At 33.4% G+C, this 21,013-nt stretch overlaps 10 protein-coding genes across 10 annotated transcripts; 2 read left to right on the forward strand and 8 right to left on the reverse strand.

Moving 5' to 3' along the window:
* Positions 1 to 108: 108 nt before the first annotated feature.
* VPS74 (Vps74p) lies at positions 109 to 1,191 on the reverse strand (the record flags this gene model as incomplete). Its single annotated transcript, XM_041548139.1, has 1 exon — positions 109 to 1,191. The coding sequence occupies one exon, from the start codon at positions 1,189 to 1,191 to the stop codon at positions 109 to 111; it is 1,083 nt and encodes a 360-aa protein (XP_041404073.1).
* Positions 1,192 to 1,670: 479 nt separating this feature from the next.
* On the reverse strand, positions 1,671 to 5,528 carry UBP2 (ubiquitin-specific protease UBP2; the record flags this gene model as incomplete). The annotated part of the gene is made up of 1 exon (XM_041548140.1): positions 1,671 to 5,528. The coding sequence occupies one exon, from the start codon at positions 5,526 to 5,528 to the stop codon at positions 1,671 to 1,673; it is 3,858 nt and encodes a 1,285-aa protein (XP_041404074.1).
* Positions 5,529 to 6,008: 480 nt separating this feature from the next.
* Positions 6,009 to 6,707, reverse strand: CAT5 (putative monooxygenase CAT5; the record flags this gene model as incomplete). Its single annotated transcript, XM_041548141.1, has 1 exon — positions 6,009 to 6,707. One exon carries the CDS (start codon positions 6,705 to 6,707, stop codon positions 6,009 to 6,011), a length of 699 nt encoding a protein of 232 aa, XP_041404075.1.
* A 390-nt stretch (positions 6,708 to 7,097) lies between these two features.
* On the reverse strand, positions 7,098 to 8,513 carry BCS1 (bifunctional AAA family ATPase chaperone/translocase BCS1; the record flags this gene model as incomplete). The annotated part of the gene is made up of 1 exon (XM_041548142.1): positions 7,098 to 8,513. One exon carries the CDS (start codon positions 8,511 to 8,513, stop codon positions 7,098 to 7,100), a length of 1,416 nt encoding a protein of 471 aa, XP_041404076.1.
* A 325-nt stretch (positions 8,514 to 8,838) lies between these two features.
* Positions 8,839 to 9,537, reverse strand: IAH1 (isoamyl acetate-hydrolyzing esterase; the record flags this gene model as incomplete). The annotated part of the gene is made up of 1 exon (XM_041548143.1): positions 8,839 to 9,537. The coding sequence occupies one exon, from the start codon at positions 9,535 to 9,537 to the stop codon at positions 8,839 to 8,841; it is 699 nt and encodes a 232-aa protein (XP_041404077.1).
* Positions 9,538 to 10,333: 796 nt separating this feature from the next.
* Positions 10,334 to 12,715, forward strand: RGA1 (GTPase-activating protein RGA1; the record flags this gene model as incomplete). The annotated part of the gene is made up of 1 exon (XM_041548144.1): positions 10,334 to 12,715. One exon carries the CDS (start codon positions 10,334 to 10,336, stop codon positions 12,713 to 12,715), a length of 2,382 nt encoding a protein of 793 aa, XP_041404078.1.
* Positions 12,716 to 12,851: 136 nt separating this feature from the next.
* Positions 12,852 to 14,564, reverse strand: ADE2 (phosphoribosylaminoimidazole carboxylase ADE2; the record flags this gene model as incomplete). Its single annotated transcript, XM_041548145.1, has 1 exon — positions 12,852 to 14,564. The coding sequence occupies one exon, from the start codon at positions 14,562 to 14,564 to the stop codon at positions 12,852 to 12,854; it is 1,713 nt and encodes a 570-aa protein (XP_041404079.1).
* A 676-nt stretch (positions 14,565 to 15,240) lies between these two features.
* AFI1 (Afi1p) lies at positions 15,241 to 17,952 on the reverse strand (the record flags this gene model as incomplete). Its single annotated transcript, XM_041548146.1, has 1 exon — positions 15,241 to 17,952. One exon carries the CDS (start codon positions 17,950 to 17,952, stop codon positions 15,241 to 15,243), a length of 2,712 nt encoding a protein of 903 aa, XP_041404080.1.
* A 584-nt stretch (positions 17,953 to 18,536) lies between these two features.
* Positions 18,537 to 19,406, reverse strand: ORT1 (Ort1p; the record flags this gene model as incomplete). Its single annotated transcript, XM_041548147.1, has 1 exon — positions 18,537 to 19,406. The coding sequence occupies one exon, from the start codon at positions 19,404 to 19,406 to the stop codon at positions 18,537 to 18,539; it is 870 nt and encodes a 289-aa protein (XP_041404081.1).
* A 1,132-nt stretch (positions 19,407 to 20,538) lies between these two features.
* KABA2_01S04708 (ribosomal protein P2) lies at positions 20,539 to 20,871 on the forward strand (the record flags this gene model as incomplete). Its single annotated transcript, XM_041548148.1, has 1 exon — positions 20,539 to 20,871. One exon carries the CDS (start codon positions 20,539 to 20,541, stop codon positions 20,869 to 20,871), a length of 333 nt encoding a protein of 110 aa, XP_041404082.1.
* Between the last annotated feature and the right edge of the window lie 142 nt (positions 20,872 to 21,013).

Below are 21,013 nucleotides of genomic sequence, written 5' to 3' on the forward strand. Positions count from 1 at the left end.
CGTTGCATACACAAACAATTAGATATTGTAGTTATATGATTAAAAAGAAACCACATGAAAGGAAATATTGTAAGGTCATAATTCCTTAATCTAACGTCATGATAATGCTTATAACAACAAATCCATTCTTGAAAATACTTCGATAACACCTGCAACCACTTCTAGTTGTAAATCGTGGCCTGGTAACCCCTCAATCTCGTCCTCGACTTCTCTGTTAAGATTAATAGATATACCATATTCAGATTCACCATCTAGTTTAAAGGGATATTGAGCAAATTGAGCTAGGATTTCGTCGGATCTACCAATGGCCCTATCACGTTTATCAAAATCTAAGGATGCTAGAACATTTTCTAAAACGTTAGCACCGTACGCACTACATATCAATGCCAAAGTTCGAATTAGGGCAAATGAAGTTGTCTTTGGGAAGAAATCATTGTATTCTAGTTCCATATTTCTTGAGACAAGTACTGAGAGTATTCTACGTTTAATTGCTTCTTTACATGTGGAGTCTGCCACAGGATGTGTAGCCATATCAAATAAGAAGAAGTTTTTCATTTCAGTCCTAAGAACACCCTTATCTACTAAACCCTTAGCTAATCTTTCTCTTACTTGCTTTAATTGGTAGTTAATTTTCATAAGATTCCATGTTTCACCACTTAATAAATCAATCCAATTAGCAACAGTTAGGGGTTCATCATTTTTCATCAATTGTAATGTTTCATCTAATAATACTTCACCTGTCTTAGTACCATCTATAACTTCGACTAATCTTTCAGATACATCAAATCTCTTTCTAGCAGAATCATCTAGCATTCTAATTTTTCCTCTAAGGGCCAATTCAATTAATATACATCCACGTAAAGCATACGATATATTATCGTTCCAAAATGATAAATGACCCTCTCTATCCTTTAAACCCATAAGTAATACTTCTTCCATTAGTGTCAATGTGGGTATAGAATAGTCACCTTGCAGCTTAGCCTCCTCTGGGTCATACGCGACCCTTTTACCGACAATTGAACTATCGTCATCGTCATCAGCATCTTGGCTTTTATATTTAGTACGTTCAGTATTAGAGGCTGAATTCCTCACATCATCAGCTAATTGTTCTGCTGTAACGGTAGGTGATAATTCTGGTCCACTACTGTCTGAACCAGCTCTGTTTACTCTACGACGTTGTAAGGTCGACATTATTGTATATTTATAGTAGTTCTTTAATCTTATCTGCCTAACGGATTTCAAAAAGAAAAATCGGAATAATGTAATTGGTGTTAGATAATCGTGATATTGACTCTATATTCTTTGTAAAACTATTTTTGTATTCTCCTTTCCTAATGATTTAGGTTCTGATTATAGTAGGTTCCTCTACGATTTAATTTATCTATCTTTCAATTTTCCGCTATAGTTACCGTCAATATAAACGGTCCCCGTTGTGTTCTTCTCTTTCTCTCTCTGTTTATTTAGTTTTCTTCCCATCCTACTGTGGAGGCTCATAATTTCTCTGAGATGTAAAATTTCAATCATGTTTTGTGCGTCGTTAATTATGATATTTTAGATATTATTAGACACATAATATATATGTATATAACAATATATTGGTATATGAATCCTACAATCAGAAACAATTAATACAAATCAAGGGACGATATCATCCATACAAATGCTTCTAATCAATCTAGTTTTTCTACTTCGGGAACATCCAATATTCTCTTTAGGGGTTCTATGCCTTCTCTGTCTTCTTCCTTCACAAATACCAAAAAATATGGCGTAGCAGTATTACCTTCTGTAAAATTGAATACCTCTGATTCACTGACTTCAGTTACCGTCTCGTCATTATATTTCCTCCATATACCGGTGACATTTGGATCCTTTATGTAAATCCAGTAATGTCCATAGCTCGCTTCACCTCTGTGAATAAATACTGCAAATAATGTATACTCGACATCTTGGAAAGCATCAAATTGATGTGTAACTTTATTCTCTAATACATTAATTTCATTGTAAATAGAATTCAATTCATTATTCACTTCATCAATTAGATGGGACAAATTATCTCGAAGCTCTTCCTTATCATCAATTTTAATTCCTTGTAGTTCTAATGTATCCGATTTCAAAAACTTAATTGTCTCCATGAATGCCTCCTTTCTAGAGAGCCCGGATTCATTTCTGTTTAGTAGTTCTATTTGTCTTTCCCTTAATTTTTTTAATTTTTGTTTCATCTTTGTAGTTTCTATCTTCTTATTGAGGAGTTCCGTATTATCTGACTCAACATATCGATCCATATAAAGTTTATCAGTAAATTTTACAGGGTCGATAGATTTAAAAGGCATAAACCTTTCTCTGTCGTAATAAACTCTTTGGATCTGAACTTGTAAAATGGTTGGGAGAGAGGTTATCGATACAGTTCGCTTCACATCACCATATTCATCCATCGTAAGTAATTCATCTTTAAACGAGGAATCCAATGCGTCATAAATATCTCTTGGATGATCGCTAACGTTAACAAGCAGAGAAAGAAAACGTTCATATTTGGCACGAATTTTGGTAGAATCGTTAATTGGTTTGATTTCTTGTTTTGTTTTTCCGTAAAATAAATTTTTGATTAAATCGTATTGTTCTAATTCATCATCAAGATTAATAGGTTCAGATGCACTTTCTAATTGGTATAAGACATTACCAATGCATTCTGTAACATCCTGTTGTCTACCCATTTCAAGTGCATTTTCAAGTTGGTCGGTACTAATCTTGGCAACTTTACTGGAGCTAGCAATATCGTTTTTAATTTCTATCTTGTTTCGTTTTTCATCTTTCATCATATCATAATCAGCATCATTCATATCGATTAAGTTTGGAGTGACATCGTTAGGTGACTTTTCTTCGTCAATATCTTCCTCAGATCCTGCAATTGAATTGGAAATGACTTGGATATCATGTTTTTCATTTTTTTTCATGTTTTCCTCAGAGATAGGAACACCTGTAATCTCGAATTCTACCTCAACATTACTTGGTGCAAATGCTAAATATGCAAGTTCGTGAGTAGGCGTCACGCACCTTGAGTTAGTGTATATCATATTACGAAATAAATCTCGAAGTTGATATGTAAATTGGATAGATCTTTCTACTTCATTGTCACTTACCTCTCTACCACCAATTCTTCTCTTCTCCTTTAATTTACTGGTATTAGACTCAAAGTCTTGAATTGTATTCTGATAATCTAAAATATATTCACGTAATGGGGCAATGCTAAAATAATATTGCAATAAAGAATTTAAGTAACAAGTATTACCTATGTTATTCAAACCAGTAGGCCAATTTTCTGGAGGAAGACAGTTTGGATCAATAGTACCTGTTTTTAAGAAATAATCTATTAATTTAGATCTTTTCTCAATTCCAAGTTTAGTTAATGCTGCCTTTAGGTTTAACAATCTATCTGGTTCGATAATTGATTCATTGTTCCAGCGTTGCTGAAATACATTCAGAATTACCTCATCGTTTGCATTTTCGTTAACCTGAAGTAAGTTCAGTGCTTCTTGGTAAGAATACTTCTCAGGACTATAAAATTGTTCAAAAATTGGACATTCGCAAATCAAAAAATTGAATAAAGACAAGCTTCTTTTGTGAATGGCTACTGTGTATAATGCACGACTGCAGTCAATCTTGAGACCGGGTGCATCGTTGACTTTGATTGAATAGGCTGTTTGGACGATATCATCGTCCACTGATTCATCTATTTCTAAGGTTCTATAAGCTTGCTCAACCAAACCATATGGCTCGTAATCTATATAAAATCTTAATAAATCTGATTGTTTATACTTGGCCAAAACCCTAGCTGCATTTTTAAGATCAGTGTGTGCTGTAGAATCTGTACTGAGAGACTCGTGTTTGTAAATGGATAATAAGAGTTTCTCATTCATGTCTGCGATATTGACCTGGGTGGGATCTATTTTGAATACACGCAATGCATTATCCAGCGCCTCCTTTCCAACAATGTTTTGTTTTCCACAATATGCCACTAACTGATACGCTCCTTTAGCATTGGCGATGTAGGATAACGCATCGTAATAAATACCAATATTTTTAGTGTCTAACGAGATTAAAGTTTCATAATTTCTGATGACATCCCTATCACTGTAATATCCTTTTGTTGACAAATTAATGAAATGGAAATTGAGATCTAAAGAATTTTGGGTATCAGAGTTTAAGAATCTTAATGAATTGGATTCGCCACATACCTGATATAATGGAGATATTGAGAAATGAGTATGTAAAGAATTGAGGGCGTTACGAGTTTTAATGTTCGCTTCCAATTCATCCTTTTTGGCAACCTTTATAGCAAGTTGGCCTCTAAATGCAAGTTCCATACATCTCCTTATGTAAGTATCTCTAAGTGATCTCACTTTTGTATCTTCCAAGTATGTAGAAAGTTCAGGAGGTTCATATTCGCTTGAAATATTACCCGTATCTTCGTCTTTCTGTTCGTTTAGAACAAAATTATATTTTGATATCAACCAGTCTGGATTAATGTGTGTATTTAGGGATATATTATCTTTATCGATAGTTCTTACTGGATCATTAGCATTGCGACGATTTAATGGACCTCTAAATATCTTGAACATTGTGTTGAAACAATCTGCTGGTGAGATGGTAGTTTCAGGAAGTTCGTCTCCCAAACGATTTTGGGCCTCCTGGTATCGCAATATAATGTTTGCCCTTTTAAAACTTGCCACATCCTCCGGAGATAAAAATTCTGACTGAAATATTTCGATAATAATTATCCTATTTGTATCATTCGACGCATAAATTGCATAATCAACCAATAATGGATTCTCTTTGTGAAAGTTAGGAAAATCGGGTTCATCCAGTTCATGCAAATTTTCAACTAGATGGTACTGTGTAACGCCTACTTGTTTCATCCTAGTTTCTAAATATGGACGAGTCTTGACGGATATTTTCAAATGGTAGAATGGAACGTCAATAACCTGATCCTGATCCTGTAATGAAAGATTTGGGTTAACTAAAATACCATAGTACACATTAATTTTATTATATTCAGGACATGTAACAGATTTGTATTCATATTTTGTTTGTAATGATATTTGATCAACAAAACTACCGACAGCATATGTGTCCATGTTTTGTCGTTTATGAGAGTAGGTTAAAGGAGAAAGTCTTAGTTGACCTCGAGACTTCTCTGTAGAGTCACTGTTTGTCGTATCAAAATCTGTAATGAAGGATATATCACATATTATATCGTCAATTAACCTATCTACAGTTTTCATAGGAAAGGATCTCGAGAGTTCTGGATACAGGATGTGCTTACCATCGTCAAATAATTCAGGACCTTTTTTATTAACCTCTTTCAAGGATTCAGTAGAATCTGTATCAGTTTGCGACTTCATATCAGCAGAAGTATCTATTAAGCTACCAGTACTATATTTATTGGGTCCTCCATTCATTACTGTATTACTAGCATATGTACTAACATTTTCAGTGGCGTTTTTCCTATTACTTGCGTCACTTTGTTCCATCTTTATTATTTGACTAATAATAAAGATTCAATCACAATAATAAATATGATTGACTTTATATTATTGACCAAATTTATTTGAATTGCTTCGTAAATGATGAACTTCTTCTATATAAATTTTTCTTTTTGGAAAACAATGCATTAGAACAGGTTCTTAGTTTTTGAGGGTCGGCATAGTTCTTAATTATCAAGAAAATATATATTTATGCAGCGAGTAATAACCGATTCTTGAAATCGAGGGACTATTCTTCATTATTGTAAACTATAAAGCACAAACAAAAATCTCATGATTTGAATACGCATCTATATGACAATGTTATGATATCTTTTTAATTGTTGTTAAAAAAACAATCTACCACTTCTATTATGGTTATTTAGGTATGTTATTTACATATTTCTTTTTTTAATTGTATTTATATAAGTTCTAACATTGTATAAACCTGTATACAATGTTTTTTAGAAGAGAAGAATTATAGATAATCTAGATTCTTTCAGCAGTCCAAATTGCTGCTTTACATACAGATTTAATTCCTTCGGTTAATAATTTGTATGGAACAGCCATATGTGAATCATTCTTGATGGCAGTATCTAAATGTTCCAACTCCTGATCTCTAAATTCCTTAATTATATCAGTTAGTTTTTTTATCTCTTGTGGTTCGTCTTTAGAACCATCTGTCTTCGAAATATTGAACTGATTGGCCAAACAACGTAATTGTTCATTATAATGATTGCCAATTACTGTTTCTACAGCCTCTGTACAAGCCATTGCAGCCTCTGGTGAAATTAACGCTGGTGCAACTCCCATGACAGTAGCACCTAATTTCCACAGTGGAGTAATTAAAGATGGTCTCGTCCTATGTTTCAATTGTAAGTTATTGAAAGTACTACGATGATGAACCTCTTGTTTCCACATGTGATCCAAAATGGGTCTCAGATGTGGATATTTATGGCTCAATACATATATTTGACCTCTGTAAATATAATCTGCGCCTAACTCCCCAGCTTGATCCACCCTAATTACTCTATCCAAGTAAGCCTTTTGGGCTGGAGACAATTGCTCGAATTTGTATCCATTAGCTGTTTTCTTTTCAGCAACAGGTGTTGATTTGGCTCGCAAAGGGGACAATATCGAAAAGGATTTGGTTCCGACAGTCTTTGATAAAATTGTTCTCCCGTACATTGAAATTTAATTCAGCAAGATATCGTAATTGTATTTACTCAATCGTATAGTTTAAAAGTATTTCAGTATTTCGAGATGGATGTTTGCCCAAAACCTTTCGAAGAACTTTCCCTTGTTTTTACTAAAAAGGTTCCTTCAAAATTACAGATATCATTATTCGGCACCAGTCTTTTTTCCTTGCTGTGCGAGTTATTCGTTTTGTGTGGTATTGAATATGGAGGGTAGCATACAAAATATGCATATAGATATATAGGTAAACTTGTATATTAGTTCCAAATTACGAGTATCTGAAGCAGACAGGTTTATAATCAATTGCCTGTACACATTTTATATTGTCATTTATTAAATTGTAGGAATACGACCATTATATATGTTTACATCTTTTATTATTTACAAGACATGTTGGTGGGGTTGAGTAATTGTGTTTGATGAAGACAATATATCAATCATTTCAATTGCTTCTGTAGGTTTGTCCTTATTGATAATAAATAGTCCTTGTAATTGGGCTGTGCTCACTGATATCTTGAGTTTTTCAAACTTCAATAGGAATTGTTCACATATTTCGTGCTCGCCAGGGTAGAATTTTAAGAACATATGTCTTACTTGGAATAACGAAGCGTTCCCTACATAGACCTTGAAATCAATTCTGCCGGGACGCATTATTGCTGCATCTAATTTCTCAGGATGATTTGTAGTCATAAAAGTAATTGTTTCTTCAGATGATGTTACACCATCCAAGGCATTCAATAATCCACTAAATGTTACGCTGGACTGAAATCCGTTTTCATCAGACTGGCTTCTCTTATTGAATGCGGCATCAATATCTTCAAGTAGTAATATACTTCTTTCAGGCATATTATTCATTAGATGGTTCAATCGATCGTCTGTTAAATTATTCTCAGAAAGATTTAAAATACAAATATTGTAGTTAAGTTCACCTGCTAATGCCTGGATAAAACTTGTCTTACCGGACCCTGGGGGACCATACAGTAAGTATCCTCTTCTATAAGGAATACCTCTGTCGGAATACCATTTACCATTATGCATAAATTCATTTACATCTTTGACAATTTGTTCTTTGATACCTTTATCTAAAACCACGGATTGTAATGCCCTCTTAGCCTTTGGTTGGCCAAATTTCCTCCATTCAGGACCAAATGACGTGTAAATGACAGTTTTCCCTTCGTTAGTCTTTAATGCAATATCCTTGGCCTCGTTCAAAATATCATCGAAAAGATGTCTATCTCTGTATAATGTGGTAAGAGTTACAGTCTCATAAGGTGAACTATTTACAATATCTATCATTCTACCTGACCTTTCTCTTTTAATTAAGATAAATGCGCCTTTATATCTGATCCAATGATTTCCGGGACCTGGAACTAAGGAAAATTTGGTGGTGATAGCACCATTATCATGTTGAATATAATTTGTATTGACCGATAGGTGTTTCGAGATACGTTTTGGGTATCGTCCCATCCAAGTCAGAAACCACGCATATGATTTATCCTTTGATTGAATCTCTAAATCAACAATCATTTGTGTATATACAACCCTACTCAATTTGATAAAACCTGAACGAGCGATGGCCAGCCCAGAACCTAGAAGCATCAACCCCCCACCTGCTGCAAAATATGGATTATTAGCCATAGCATCATTGGCCATTTTTTTAATCTTGCCACGAAATGAAAGTGAATCAGCATCAGTAATATTTAGTGGAACTTCATTACCAGTTAAAGCAACTGTTCCATCAGCTTTCGTGGTCACTTCTATATTGTCGTGAGGATCGCCAGTCGGTACCGTCGCCATTGTTGATGATGCAGTATATCAGTCTTGTGCTGTTGATAATATATTACACTTCGTAATAAGTAATTGAACTATATATACATATATGATATGACTGTGAAGCTTTGCCTTGTTTAGAATAACTTCTGCACGTAAAAGGTGAGAAATTGGTTCTATAATTTGTTCTATTAAGGCCTAACAAATTTTGTTTTCGTCTTTTGCGACTCCGCATAAAATTGACTATTTACCAATTAGAATATCAATGAGCCATCAATTAAGAGCAACGTTGAATATGAACTATCAGTTAACAATATATATTTATTAATACGAAGTAGCATATATATTTTATTTAGATATTAGAACAATCTGGTTTCACATCTCTCCAAAGGGGATACATTGTCTGCATATTATCTGGGTCGTATTCAGGATAATTTTCCTTGATGGCGGCTATTAATTCGTTGTACCAAACCTCATAACCTTTACTACTGAAATGTAAACCATCCAACAGAAGATCCTTCCAAGAGTCCCTACCAACTTCAGTAAAGGATTTGTGTAAATCAATAAATGGTACATTCTCCTTTTTGGCTAATTTCTTCAGGCTATTACTGTACAGCTGTAAATTATCAACAGTTCTGATATGACCCAGTTTTATTTCTTCTGGTTTTATTGACTCCCATAATTCACGGTTAAATAATGCTAGACCCATGAATATGGGTTTAATGTTATTTTTCCTTAACATATCGACTAATAATTTCATATTCTCGATGTATTCATCCAAGGGAACAGCTTGTGGACCACCTAGACATGAATCGTTAGCTCCAAAATATATGGTTGCAATAGCAATGTCATTGTGGCCGTGTTCCTCCAGTATATCTTCTAGTACTTTAATACCCCACCTGCTGGTGTAGCCAGCATATCCTCTGTGTAAGATATCCAGTTTCCTTGTATACACATTAGATAATGCAGCACCAAGGGAGAATGGTTGAGTAGTATAAGCGAATTCCGTTATGGAATCACCAAATAATAAGAATTTTTGGTATTTTTGCATTGCTATTTGATAGTTTTGACTGGAGCTGCTGTCTGTTTGGAATTAATAACGATAGACTTTTCACATTTTAGTTATAATTTAATTTCGCTGTTAGAAATCTAGTTTATATATAAATTGGCAGTGCCATTTCGATCTATTGTTTAAATAATAGATCGAAGGTGAGCTGTTTAGTTGATTACATTCGATGTCCTATGTCATTGTTTCATTACTTTCGGGTCCCACACCCTTTACCGAATAGCCTTCTGGTCTCTGCGCCAAATATCTATATCTATTTTTTATTCTCGACTCGTTCACAATGAAAATTCAAGAACCAGGAAAGCCTAAACAAAAAAAAGAGAGAGACATTATTCACAGAATCTAAGCGTAGACACGATCAATTCAAACTTACAAGATTTTCCGTATTTGGAAATTTTATAATACATTAATATGGTGCGGTTACTATTATTATATTTTTTTGCTGTGATCTGGGTAGTTTTCTTTCTTTCTATAGGCGAGCATCGTGAAAGTTCAAAATTACCTCAACTGACCTTTAATAATTTTCAAGATATTAGTTGTCCCTTTTTCCAATTTATTCATTTGACGTAAAATCAGAGCTACATATTTCTTAGCGGACGTTCTTTTATTTTTACTTTTTATACAGTGGATTAGATTCATTCCTCAGTCAGTTGAAGATCATTTAAAAAGAAACCTAGGTTAAATATAGATTTTAAGTGCTGCAATCAAAAGCAGAAAGACACATACCTATTGGAACTTACAGAAGTCCTTACAATCATCGCATTAATCCCCAGATTTTATAATGACTTCCATCCTTGATTCAACTCTAACATCTTCTATTAACCTTCCTCATGATGAAGAGTTACCTACGTGTGTTCGTTGCAAAGAGGATATTACAACTGGTCATGCTTATGAATTAGGTGACGACAAATGGCACACACATTGTTTCTCCTGCTATAGATGTGATAAACCTCTAAGTTGTGAATCAGATTTCTTGGTTTTAGGAACAGGTACATTGATTTGTTTTGATTGTTCTGATTCATGTAAAAGTTGTGGTAAGAAAATCGATGACTTAGCAATAATTTTATCATCATCTAATGAAGCATATTGTTCAGGTTGTTTTAAATGTTGTAAATGTGGTGATAAGATAAAAGATTTAAGATACGCTAAAACCAAAAGAGGGCTATTCTGTCTGTCTTGTCATGAACGACTTTTAGCGAAAAGGAAATATTATGAAGAAAAGAAAAGACGGTTGACCAAACACTTGCCAACAATACCCAAAGAATTGCAAGAGGATATCGATTCAGGATCACCTAAAGAATTAAAAGTTCCAGAACGTTCAAGAGATAGACCAATTTCGCCTGTGAGAAAAAGATCAAATTCAAGTAATTTTAATTCACACAAGAGAAATGTCTCTATTGATGATATGTTAAAAGCGACGCTTACTGGTGAAGAAAAAGAAAACCAACCTTATGAAAGTTACATTAATGATAATGAAGATTCTAGTATAGATAATTTATCCTTAGAACCATTAGAAAACTTGGAAAATGAAGGTATTATTGATAATATTATCCCCTATACAGTGCAAAATGCATCTCCATTTCTACAAGAATCCGAATTTTCTGGACGTTCCAATAGTAATAATAGTGGAAATAGTTATAAAGGTGGTTTATATGCAGAAGCATTGAATAACCGACATTCAGGTGAATCCGAACATTATGGAGGTTTAGGTATTACATCTGCATCTATGTCACCTAGTGCTGCTCCAGAAATAGCAAACTTATATCACACTACACATTATGATTATGACCATTCTTTAGATGCTGGAGTCAGAGAAGCTAGGAGTTTAAAATCTCCTGTATCTATTGACTCCAACCGTAAGCTTGAGAACCAGTCTAAACCAAAGACAGGTATTGAAGCTGTTCAGATGTATAAAACTCCTGCACTAGATTTTTCAACTTCGAGTACCAATCTAAGAAGAGATTTCCTTACTACTGATATAGAACAGTATAACGAAGAAGAGATGGAACTTAAAATTGATGCATCTAAACAAGAGTTGCATGAATTAGAAAATGGTATTAAAGCACTAAAGGACATTAAGCAAAATTTATTGGATGAAGTTTCATCAATAGAGCAGAAAAAGACTAAGCTACTGGAAGAAGTCCAGGGATTAGAAACAATGAAACCAATAATTAAAACATCCAGAACAACTTCACCAGAATTTAAACGTAATCGCATTAGGCCCCCACCAGATATACCAATCGTCAATATGTATGACTCTATTTCGCCATCTAAAGAACAAGAACATGTTGCAAGTGTGGCTAGACAAGCCAAACCAAAATTTTGGAAATTATTCTCTTCATCAAGTTCTCCACCGAAGCAAAATGCAATGACAAAGTCATCTTCTTCTAAGGGTATTTCTAATCTAGGTAATAATGGAAGGGAAGACGAAAATGAATTTGTAGGTATGCATATTGATAAATTGAAACCTTTTTCAAATTCAAAGATGAATAAATCAGCATCAATACAAAGTGTACATTCCGAAGTGCAAGAAGATGGTTCAAATATATTTGGTTCCACTCTAGTCCAACGTTGTCAATATGAGCATTCCCAAATTCCAAATATATTGGTACGTTGCATAGATAATATCGAAGATGATGGAGAGAATCTACGAAGCGAAGGTCTCTATAGAAAATCGGGATCTCAAGCAGTTATAGAGAGTTTGGAAAAGAAATTTGCTAAGGAAGAATATGTGAATTTAGCTGAATATGACATAAATGTTTCTACTAGTATACTTAAGAGATATTTAAGAAAACTTCCTAATCCAGTAATTACCTTTGAAATATATGATCCGTTAATAAAACTTGTAAGAGCAAGAAATATGACGACGAGATTACCATTAGGAAAAGATACAGTTTTGGAGCATGAAGATGTTTCCCATGTCGTTGAAATTCTAAACCAATTACCAAAGGAACATATTTATTTGTTGAAGGTTCTAAGCGTTCATTTAGAAAAGGTAATGGAATATAAAGACCACAACTTAATGGGCCTCAATAATATAGCACTAGTATTTGCACCAGGTTTAATTAGGGATCATAGCGGTGAAAAAGATATTTTGGATATGAAAGAACGCAATTATATTATCGCTTTCATTTTGGAGCATTATAAACAATTATTTTATTGATTAATCATATATGTTTGCAACATATTTATTACATACATAATATTTAAATTAAAATAATTTCAAAAATAAAAAAATTTGGATTTAAGAATTGTAGTAGAATGGGGTTCGTATGTATATTTAATTAATGATATTTAGGTTATTTAGAGTCAAGATAACTTTGGTACCCAATATCTTCCAATCTTGCAGCCTTTTGTAAAACTTCTTCCTCTTGTTTTAACAGAAACTCCTGCATCTTTGTCAAATAGGTTGGATTGTAAATACCTAACATCCTAATTGCCAGTAAAGCTGCATTTGTACTATTATTAATTGCAACAGTGGCAACAGGTACACCTCTTGGCATTTGAACAATTGAATGAAGGGAATCAACACCGTCTAGAGTTGACCCCTTAACTGGAACACCAATAACTGGAAGTGCTGTCATTGCAGCGACCATGCCCGGTAAATGGGCAGCACCACCAGCACCTGCAATGATGGTTTTTATACCACGTTGAGAAGCCTCGATTGCATAAGCGCTCATTCTGTGAGGTGTTCTATGAGCAGAAACGATAGTAACTTCAAATGGTACTTCAAACTGTTCTAGAATTTTACATGCAGCCGACATAACAGGTAAGTCAGAATCAGAACCCATAATAATCCCAACTAATGGATTTTTCTTTGAATGTTGTAACATCTTATCTGCCACCGATATTTTAAATTGTTCGTCAGTAGTGCCCATAATATATTCTAATTTTCTTCCACATTCTATCATTGATGAGGATATAATATTGATGTGACCGACTTTTCTATTTGGACGAGATTCTTTGCCATATAGATAAACTGAAGCACCTGGTGTAGCTAATGCACGTTCGCATGTTAACAGTTCGCCATTTTTTTCAGAGGCACCAAGAACATTTAACATGATTGCATTAGTATTAGTTGTTGTGAGATTACCAAAGTTTTTTGGAATCGGTAAATCAAGTATAGCTCTAATATGAGCTTCAAATTGTGATGTAACACATGCATCAATACTGAAGTGACCAGAATTATGTGGTCTTGGTGCAACTTCATTGATTAATATCTCACCATTTTCCAAATAAAACATTTCGACACCAAAGATACCACATGATGGGAACGATTTGATAGTATTTTCGGCCATTAATTTTGCCTTTAATTGAATAGAATCAGGAACTCTAGCAGGAACATAACATAAATGGCAAATACTATTTTGGTGAATGGTCTCTACTACCGGATATGAAAAAACACGACCATCGATGGTACGAACAATCATGACTGCCAATTCTTTAACAAATGGTGCCCATTTTTCAGCATACAAAGTGCGATCTTTTAAAGACCTCAAGGCTGCTGGTATGTCATCTTTACTTTTAACAATAAAGTTACCTCTACCATCGTACGCAAATTTTCTAGATTTCAAGACAAATGGATATCCGTATTCTTGACCAATTTTCATTAATGAGTCTACATTAGGGGTCTTAATGACTTGACTTGTTGCAACTTTTAAACCGTTCTTAATTAGATGTTCCTTTTGAATGTATTTGTCCTGGATTATTTCTATAGTTTCAGGAGAAGGATATATTTTTAAATTTGGATTTATCATTCTTAATTCCTTAAGGGTTTCCACGTCGATATGTTCGATCTCTATTGTCAATACATCACATTTCTTAGCTAGTTCTTTAATATCATCTGGATTAGTAAAGGACCCATTGATATGTTCGGTAGAGTTACTAATTTGTTTTGCAGGTGAATTTGGAGCGTCAAGGATGATTGTCTTGACATTCAGTCTGTTAGCAGCCTCAACCAACATACGGCCTAGTTGACCTCCACCTAAAATTCCTACTGTTCTTGAATCCATATTTTCTAATTGATATGTTTGTAAAATTGGATTTTTATTATAACTTAGCGATAGAATTGGAATAACTAAATTAAGGTTAAATAAATAATACGGTTAAAATTCTCTCGAGATGTGAAACTGCACAGTTTGTACCTTTTATTGTGGAAATAAACAGAAGGTCTCCAAAGTTAACTGTATGTGCGATACCTGGTAACTTATATATTGTTATAGAAAACAAGTGTTGTTCTTTAACTTGCCGCTGTTCATTATGAAGTTAATTAGATGATCTGGGTCACATTAACTACATAATTTCGAAGAAACTTTTCAAAATTGAAAGAGTCAAAAATTCGTTAAAGTACAAAAATAAGTATGTTCTGGATATTGCTAAATGGACCTACAGTGCTGAGAGTGTACTACTAGGAATATCTCTCTCGCCGCGAAGGACAGGAAAAATTCGCATCGCATAATAAAAATTATAAGAAGTCAACAAAAGCAAAGCTGAAAGAGTTATACAGTGTGTATATGCCCTTCGAGAGAGAGAGATGTGACTCTAACAAGTAGTAATGGTCTCCTTGATGTCATAAATTGTGTTATGTCGTTAAGTGATGCTAGATTATTTATATGTATGTAGATGTGTGTGAGAGTACTTAGGCCTTAATGTGGGTGGTGTATACTAAAGTTGTCTTGTTCAGTAAAGTCATTGTGCGTCATAAAATATTTCACTGTGATGTTTATTTGCTTTGGAAACAATACCGGATATACCTGTTTCCATAGATATATTTACAGAATCATCGAATGTGTCATTAGAAAAGTCTTGAGATCTGTCTGGGTGTTCAATAATGGTCCCTATCTCATTAGAGAGGTTGGTTCTGGAATGTGAAGATGGCAGAGTTGTATGTCTAGGTTGAAATTTAGAAGGAGGTTTTTCAAACATCATAGCTCTTGACTTGATGATTCCACCTTTTGAACTGGTGAAAAGAGACCAAGATTGTTTCGACAGGTATTTTTCAAGTAGTATGGGTCCTATAGGGTGCCTCTCTAGTTTCATTAACAATTTAGTGACCACACGCTTTATTTTGATTATTCTTTTCTCTAGTACAATAGAACCACCAGAAATATTTTTTGGAGAATTGGAGATAGTGTTTCTCTTCTTTGGAGACCCTCCAGGAGATGAATATTCTAAATGAGAATTAGAAGATGTTATTTGATTTAATGAAAAAATATTTTTGAGCGACCTGGAACGCCCAATGTTAGTTTTATATTTTAGATGTAAGTTCGGAGAAAATAACGTAGTGGTATCGTTAACACTGAACGAAAGAAATGTAGCAATATATTCTAGGCCATTTACTTTAATAAAATTGTCTACAAATCCTAATGATTCATAAGATTTTCCATCATAATCAGTTTGTTTGTTAGATTTGAATATTTTCTCCAAATCCAATCTGTTAAAATCTTGTCTTCTTAGGTTGAATGTTGTGCTTAATTGTAAATCTGGAAAATTCAAAAGAATATCAATAAAATCATCCAATTTTTGTTTATTTGTACAAATTGTAACAAATATACTTTTGATTATCTCATATACGATCGATATTTCGGAATATATCTTCTCTGTTGACGTAGTCGGTAAATCTAATGTTTTTAAATTATCCAAAGCAATAACTAATGCATTCATTTGTTTAATCATCTGGATACTAGAATATTCAAAATAATGTGGAAAGAATACAAAGTCTCTGTAGGTATTTATGTACTCATCTTTTAATGAAAGTTCACTATTTGGAATTTTCTTTGGTACAATTATTTTTATTTTGTCATTTTCAGTAGGTAGGAGGGCTATTATTTGTAAAATACAGATTCTTCTGAAAACGCTTTTTACTGTTTCGTTATCATGCACACCATCTTGTAAATATTGTATAAATTTCAATGTCAATCCAGTTCTATTTTTATAATGTAAATCTGTAGATTCTTCGTCAAGATTGTTTAAGATGGCACTAAACGTTGCACTGTGAGGGTTAACTAATAGTTTTTTAAAGGAACTGGTTCCATTTTTCAATTCTTGTTTTAAAGTTAATTTTTCTTGTCCTGCTTTATCACTATTATATAACAATTCATTGTCTAAATCATAATAGAAATCCCATACATCAGGTTGGAACTTAAAGATAGGGTTTGCGGTACCAATGATAACAAACGAATTAGCAAAATCAGATTCAGGCTCGATGTGACTCCTTAAAGCATCGACCATACTAATATCCATGTATGGAAAAAATAATACAGGGTGGTTTTTGAAATATGGAACAGAGTTACCATGACTGTGTCCACCCATCAAATTTGATAATGATAATACAAATTGTGAAATAAGGTCCTTCGAGAAATATGTTGAATTTATAACTAACTTTCTCACAAATGAGGTAATATCTAACTTATTGATTTCGGGTATTAGAAGTGAAAGAAATTTTAGTATTTTATTGTTATAATTTAATTCTAAAGGGATAGGATCTGTTTTTATTAGATTAGCCCTTAGGGGTAATTGGATTAGAAATTCAGATAATACCACTGGATGGAACGTGTTAAAATATTGTGCAATTTTCCCATTTTGTATAATAAGCCTGTTTCCAAATGAATCTTCATCTATCCTTTTATCAAACTTCATGATCCTTGAATAATTGTCCATATTTGAGTCAAATATTGTATTTATCACATCCAAGTCTGTTATTGATTGTAATATCCTTTGAAGTCTAAACCTTGAGTGTATTGTTCTTAGTAAAGATATATCTAAGGAGTTGATCATTACAAAAAAATCGATTAACACCTGTAATCTATCCTCTCTTGGATATGTCATATAATAATGAAGGACCATTACAATTAAAGGTTTGAATATCAAAAAGTTTCTCATGGAAGTTCCCATAGCAATTGCTTGTATACTTGCCCCACGTTCATTTGATTCATCGATAATAGTATTCACTACATTTAAAAAATATAATGTATCATCAGATTCATCCTTGTTTAATGTGGAGACTCCAGAAAGTTCGCTTGTTGTTTCTAGTTCATCTTGTTCAGATAGTATATCTCCCTTGCTAAGATCTATATGATTTATTGGATGTTCCACTGTTGGGAATAGTTTATATTCTTGTGTCTGTGTATCCTTATATAAAACAAACATTGTAAAATCTGGTTTCCCTGGGTTTCTTTCGACACTATCAGGAATCATTAAACTAGCAATATTTAAAATGTGACCGTCTTCCGTTGTCGTGTAAGCACCTTGAGTGTTAGTCTTAAACCCAGGGATACATTTAGGATATTGATATTTTAATATTGCACCTTGTTTATTGTCGAATTCTGCAGATATGACATATTTAGTATTATCATCACTGTGAACAATTGGTAATGACCTGGTATTCTGTGATCTTATCATCTATTAGAAAATATTTGTTTATGAAAAGATAGATCTTGATAGTCAAAAAATAAAAATAAAAAAGGAATGTAAATTCAATTGAAGTAGTAATTAACTCAATATGCTTGAAAAATGGACGTTGAAGTTAATATAAGGATGCAGATATGGATGAAATATGTAATTTGGATCTAAATAAGAACTCATTAAATGAATTAAGAAATGGTTCTCTCTATTTTATAAGATTGATCACAGTTTTTTCTTCCACTTAGAACTCGTTTATAATGCAAATTGTTTAAAGGTTTGTTCTTCCTTCTTCCGTAGTTCGGTCTTCTGTTTAGATTTGTTAGGCGGTTGCCCGTTAGGTGCTGAAAGAACAAGCAAAAATAATACACACAAAGGGATCTTCAAGGATTGGATACCCAGTAAGCAAATATGTCAAATTAACATTATAAATTGACTTTAGGTTAATGGTGCATCATGAATGCCATCGGGGGGATATTTATTCATTATTCATGTTATTTTTTTACTGAAGAAGAAAAGAAAAATTAAGGTTAATAATATTACTTATTACTATGCAAATATGTATGTGTATATGTAATCAAATTCTATACTTTAAACCGAGATAATTTCTCATATGTATAAAATACAATAGCATTAGATGGGACAGATCTTAATAGAGTGATTCCGATGCCACGATAGAAACCAGCCATACCATGTTCTCTACGAACTTTCTGTGCTGTTTCTAAAAATCCTATATGTTCAGTTTGCATAATGGATTTGATAGTATCTACAGGAAACATACTTCCATTGAATGCTACACCTGCTGCAGCACCACTAATTAAGAGTTGCCACGTACGCATAATTTCTCTGTTTGATTTTCTTAAAAACATACTTTTAAAGCTTTCAAATGTACCAAACCATATTAAACTACCAATAGATTCTCTAATAAATGTACCTGATTGACCTTGCCATAATCCCCATATCCCTTTTTCCTTTAATATTGATCTGATTGTGGGTATTATGGAAGTATGTCTTTCTCCAGAATCCGAAGGTAATCTTAAATTTGAAACTTGTAATTGACATTTAATTAATTCTACAGGTGTTAGGACTAAACTTGTACATGAACCAGCAAATGCTCCCGAGATTAGAATAATTAAGAAGTTTGATAATGCAGTATAAGTTAATAAAAATTGGAAACATTGATTGTATGAAAAGAATAAGCATGCATGTTCTAATGATGCACCAATTAAAGGTGATCCAATACCTTGGAAAAATCCTCTTATAATCCCTTCATTTTCGTAAGTATATTTAATGCATGACCAAGTAGTTGGGAACACTTGGTACCCTTGTGTTTGCATTCGTACTTTTATAGTATCGAATGGATATTCGATTGTCTTCCCTAATGCACCAGCAATGGAACCAAATAGAATATCCCAAAATGCAGCTTGAAAGCCGTTACTCACTTCCTTTGGCATGGTAAGAAAAAAAGCTAATATAATGTGTGTAAGTAAACTGAATATTAAAAAGACAAAATTTTGAGAATTGGGTACGATTTCTGTAATATCAGAGAAATCGAGTACGTTTAATGTTCAGATTAATGATATTTTTATCGATAATATATATTGAGAGACAGAAATAACAGTCACAAAATTCCGCCAGTTAAATATTATTAATATAATTCATGTAAGGGTCTGTTCATCTAACTAATAACGATTAAAATAGATACAACAACAGAATATATATATCGAAATAAGTGAACGATTATATAATAATTTATTATATTTGTCGAATGTGCCACATTGCCTAAGACTTTAAAACACCGTTTTATCTCCCTTCCCATAATAAATTCCACCAGCAAAAAATTTGAAAAATTTCAATTATTTTTCAAATTTTTGCAAGTCTTCGGGTTTTTAAGTGGCGGGGACAGCTCAATTAGCCAGTTTTCCTTGCTTTAACGCACTGGTCATCACACCCCGAAATGGGAAATGTTAGTGAATTTCACATATTCTCTAATTATGTCTGGTACATTGTAATTAAGTGATGGGGTTGTCAATGGATTGGATCAGCGTGTTCTTTTCCAGCCTGGTGAGGCATGACGATCGAGAATGTTGTGAAAAGTATTGAGTTTGACCTTGTGAGCGTCATTATATACATATATATATAGATAATGTAATGTAGCACTATGTCACTTCTCTTTATCTCTAGTCTCTATACTGGATGATCAGTACAAGTAAGCTTTTTCCTACTGTTTGGATATAGAAATACATATTGAACGTAATAGTGCCAGTAAACACACATTGTACCCACAATCTCTCTCTGTATTTAAATATATATGTATAATTCACATCCAAATCGTTTTCAACGAGGCTAATCGAGACGAAAAAACCCAAAACGAAAAAAATTTTCAGTGCACGACGCATTCAATGCCCGACCGACCTTTCGATGGATTTCATTTTCCATCAATTGAATATTTTGAATTATTGACATAACACATCTACAATTAGTTAATAAGTTTAATTTATGGTTTTGTTGATAAAGTTTGCAATTCTGTTCTTTGTATCATTTAGCAAATCTCTAGAGTAAATTAATCAATCAAAGACATAGAAAATGAAGTACCTAGCCGCTTACTTGTTACTTACCCAAGGTGGTAACGCTACCCCATCTGCTGCCGACATCAAGACTGTTGTCGAATCTGTCGGTATCGAATCTGAAGAATCTAGAATCAACGAATTACTATCTTCTCTAGAAGGTAAGGGTTCTCTAGATGAAATCATTGCTGCTGGTTCTGCTAAGTTTGCCTCTGCTCCAGCTGCTGGTTCCGCTGCTGTTGGTGGTTCTGCTGCTGCTGCTGGTGCCGCTGGTGAAGCCGCCGCTGAAGATGCTGAAGAAGAAGCTAAGGAAGAATCCGATGATGACATGGGTTTCGGTCTATTCGATTAAGGTAATTTGATATAAATTAAAATAAATATCCAATCCTTTTTTTTTTTAGAAAAAACCATTATTATTATAAATTTTTATTCAATTTTTTTGTCATTTAGTCATATTATTCTATAACTGTATATATATTTACATATATGAAATA

This window comes from Maudiozyma barnettii (assembly GCF_903064755.1).
Source record: "Maudiozyma barnettii strain CLIB 1767 genome assembly, contig: KABA2_01, whole genome shotgun sequence".
Taxonomy (NCBI): domain Eukaryota; kingdom Fungi; phylum Ascomycota; class Saccharomycetes; order Saccharomycetales; family Saccharomycetaceae; genus Maudiozyma; species Maudiozyma barnettii.